General features: G+C 35.1%; 1 protein-coding gene across 1 annotated transcript; it reads left to right on the top strand.

Moving 5' to 3' along the window:
* The first annotated feature begins 284 nt into the window (after window positions 1–284).
* LOC102922048 (olfactory receptor 4C15-like) lies at window positions 285–1220 on the top strand. Its single transcript, XM_006997591.3, has one exon. It carries the CDS (start codon window positions 285–287, stop codon window positions 1218–1220), a length of 936 nt encoding a protein of 311 aa, XP_006997653.2.
* The last annotated feature ends 2229 nt before the right edge of the window (window positions 1221–3449 follow it).

Below are 3449 nucleotides of genomic sequence, written 5' to 3'. Positions count from 1 at the left end.
CCTTTAAAGATAGGCTATTGCTCTCCTCTCACCCAAGTAGATGTTTTAATCTCCAATATTTTAATGTGGCTATTTAAAGTATTCAATAATTTAACTTAACTTCAATACTACATGTCATGCAACTATACATTAAAAAGTTATAATATTCTTTTTTTAATAGTAAAATAATCAAGGAAGCAGCAACTTGTACATGTTGATTATATAAATTTGAATAAGGTATTCTTTTCTCATAATTTCAGATTTAAGTGAACAGATTTTATTTCAGTGTCATCTTCTTGAGAGTAATGCAAAACCAGAGCTTTGTCACTGAGTTTGTACTTCTTGGGCTTTCACAGAACTCAAAAGTTGAGAAAATATTGTTTGTTGTGTTTTTGTTGATTTACCTTGCGACTATTTGGGGAAACATGATGATTGTGGTGACCATCATCTCTAGTCCCACACTGCTTGCCTCCCCCATGTACTTCTTCTTGATATTCCTGTCCTTACTGGATGCATGCACTTCTTCTACTGTCACACCCAAGATGATTGTAGACTTCTTCTATGAGAGGAAGACCATCTCTTTTGAATGTTGCATGACACAACTGTTTGCTGTCCACTTCTTCACTGGGATAGAGGTGATTGTCCTGTCAGCCATGGCCTATGACCGCTATGTGGCCATTTGCAAGCCTTTACATTACTCTTCCATTATGACCCGGAGGCTCTGTGGCATTTTGTTGACAATATCCTGGGCTGGAGGATTCTTGCATTCTATCATACAAATTACCTTCACTTTGCAGTTGCCCTTCTGTGGACCTAATGTCATTGATCATTACGTGTGTGACTTGTTCCCATTACTGAAGCTTGCCTGCACTGACACACACATATTTGTTATCTTGGTGTTTGCTAATAGTGGGTCTATCTGCATCATAATCTTTTCTATTTTACTTGTATCCTATGGTGTCATATTGTACTCTCTGAGATCCCACAGCTCTGAGGGGCGACTTAAAGCTCTCTCCACCTGTGGATCCCACATTACTGTTGTGCTTTTGTTCTTTGTGTCATGCATATTAATGTATGCAAGACCATCAACTGGTTTCTCTTCTGAAAAAAATGCATTTGCATTTGCCACCATCATGACACCACTTCTGAACCCTATGGTTTACACTTTCAGGAATAAGGAAATAAAGAATGCCATCAGGAGAATGTGGAAGAGATTGACAATGGTTTCTGATGATTATTAAAATATTACACTTGCAGTACTGGGTGGCAGGAACCAGTGGGTTATAGCATTTGTTGTACAAACTAATATATTATTATTGATTCTCATAACCCATGTCAAAAATCAGGCATGGTAGCACACTTTTAACAAAATACTGGTAAAGTAAGGTAGTGTAGAGCCCAAAGTTTCTTACCAAAAAGAATAAGGTCAAAGCTCTTTGGAGACCTTGTCTTAAGGAAATGATGTAGAGAACAATAAATGGATAGAGTCGTTGCCTTTCTTTGTATTACCATGCATGTGAACAGGTACATGCACCATCCACCCTTCATTTGTATACACATCTATACGTTATTCATATAGGTACAGACACACACACACATACACAAGAATCAATTTCACTTGCAAAATTAATCTAAAAATATAAGAAGTCACTATATACTAGGAAAAATATTTTATCCATTAGTAATTATTTTTAAAAAAATGGTATCATTTTCTACAGGATACATTAACAACATGATGAAACTGTTTCTGAGATCACACTTTCACTATTAATTAATCAATTAGCATTAACATGTAAAAATTAAGGCCAGTTTAGTTTTATGCTGTTATAAATTCAATGACTTTTGAAAGCATTGGAAGTGGTAAAATTGTCTTACTTAAAAATTCGTATTTGATGTAAGGAGAAATGTATAGGAGAATATGTAAAACCTGACGTCTAAGTATTGCTGGATTATTTGAACACATTTTAAAATTGTGTTTACTCATGCCCGGAGGAAGTATTGAGTTGTGTCTTGAATTTCTAAAAGGACTAGACACTAGAATTTCCAAGGATTGAAGTGACTATGCCTCTTGAATGAGCTCTGTGACTTAATTCCCTTGGAAAATTCCATGTTATAGCATAAACCAAAGGCAAATATTGATTATAACCTAAGATGTTCATATACCGAGCACATATCTCCTGTTATTTACAGATGTCTTGTTTATGGTTTCTATTGCTCTGAAGAGATACCAAGACCATGACACCTCCTATAAAGGGAAATATTTATTAAGGGTGGCTGACAGTTTTAGAGGTTTAGTGCATTATTATCATGTCAGGACATGACAGCATGCAGGAAGACATGGTGTTGATGAAGGAGCTGAGATTGGAGAATGAGCTACATCTGATCATGGAGGCAAAAGGAAGTGAACTGAGACACTGGGCATTATTTTGAGCATAGGAGACCTGAAAGCCCACCCCCAGAGTGGCAGGCTTCCTCTAACAAAACTGCACCTACTTCAGTGAGGCCACACCTCCTAATAGGGCCATCCCTGTGAACTTAAGGGGACCAACTACATATAAACTACCATAACAGAGAAGAGAACCTAGAGGAAACAGATTTGAAATTTGTTTTCACAAGGTTAACAAATTTCAATTTATTTTATGATGTCATTGTTCAGTTTTCTGGTATAATTTGTTTGGATTTTTTGGGGGGTGGTTTCATTTGTCCATACGAATTTACATCATTTCATTGCTTCTCTGCTCCTTTCAATTCCTTCTGTGTTTGTCATTCTTTTTTAAATGCATGACCTTTTGTTCTCTAATTATTATTGTTACACACACACACACAAACACATACACATATAAACACACACATACATATAACACATATATTTATAAATACAAAAAATTGAGTTTTTTTTATTGTTAAAAAATGTGTGTGTGTGCATTTGGGGCTTAGTTCTTAGAATTTGGTAACATATTATAAACTTATCCTTGGAGAAGACTGATAATCCTTCTGATATTAATATTCTTAAATTTGTCTACTCATGTGAAAAATTACATTCATATTGTCAATATATATCAATGACCAATGCAGCTTTATAGTTTTATGTCACTTTATATTTTCTTCTTTTATTTTTGTTTTGTTTTCTTGAGAGAGAGTCTTTCTACATAGCCTTGGAAGTCCTAAAACTCACTATTTAGACAAGGCTGGCTTTGAACTCACAGATATCAACCTATCTCTACCTCCCAAGTGCTGGGAAAAATGATTGTACCACCCTGCCCAATATTTTATATTTTCTTATACTGAGGTTTCATGTAGAATCTTCCCAAATTAATTGAATGTGACATACTTTCTCTTTTTGATTGAAAGCTCTAACATTCCAAGGAAATTTTGTCACCCATGGAAAATTCCAGCTGGCCTAGTCATCTTATTTGTCAAGAAATTCAAGAACTTACTAAAATTTTCTACAATACATGAATGAACATACC

The sequence above is a fragment of the Peromyscus maniculatus genome, chromosome 4 (assembly GCF_049852395.1).
Source record: "Peromyscus maniculatus bairdii isolate BWxNUB_F1_BW_parent chromosome 4, HU_Pman_BW_mat_3.1, whole genome shotgun sequence".
NCBI lineage: Eukaryota > Metazoa > Chordata > Mammalia > Rodentia > Cricetidae > Peromyscus > Peromyscus maniculatus.
The sequence above is the reverse complement of the archived record's forward strand: the minus strand, read 5'-3'. Positions and strand labels throughout refer to the sequence as shown.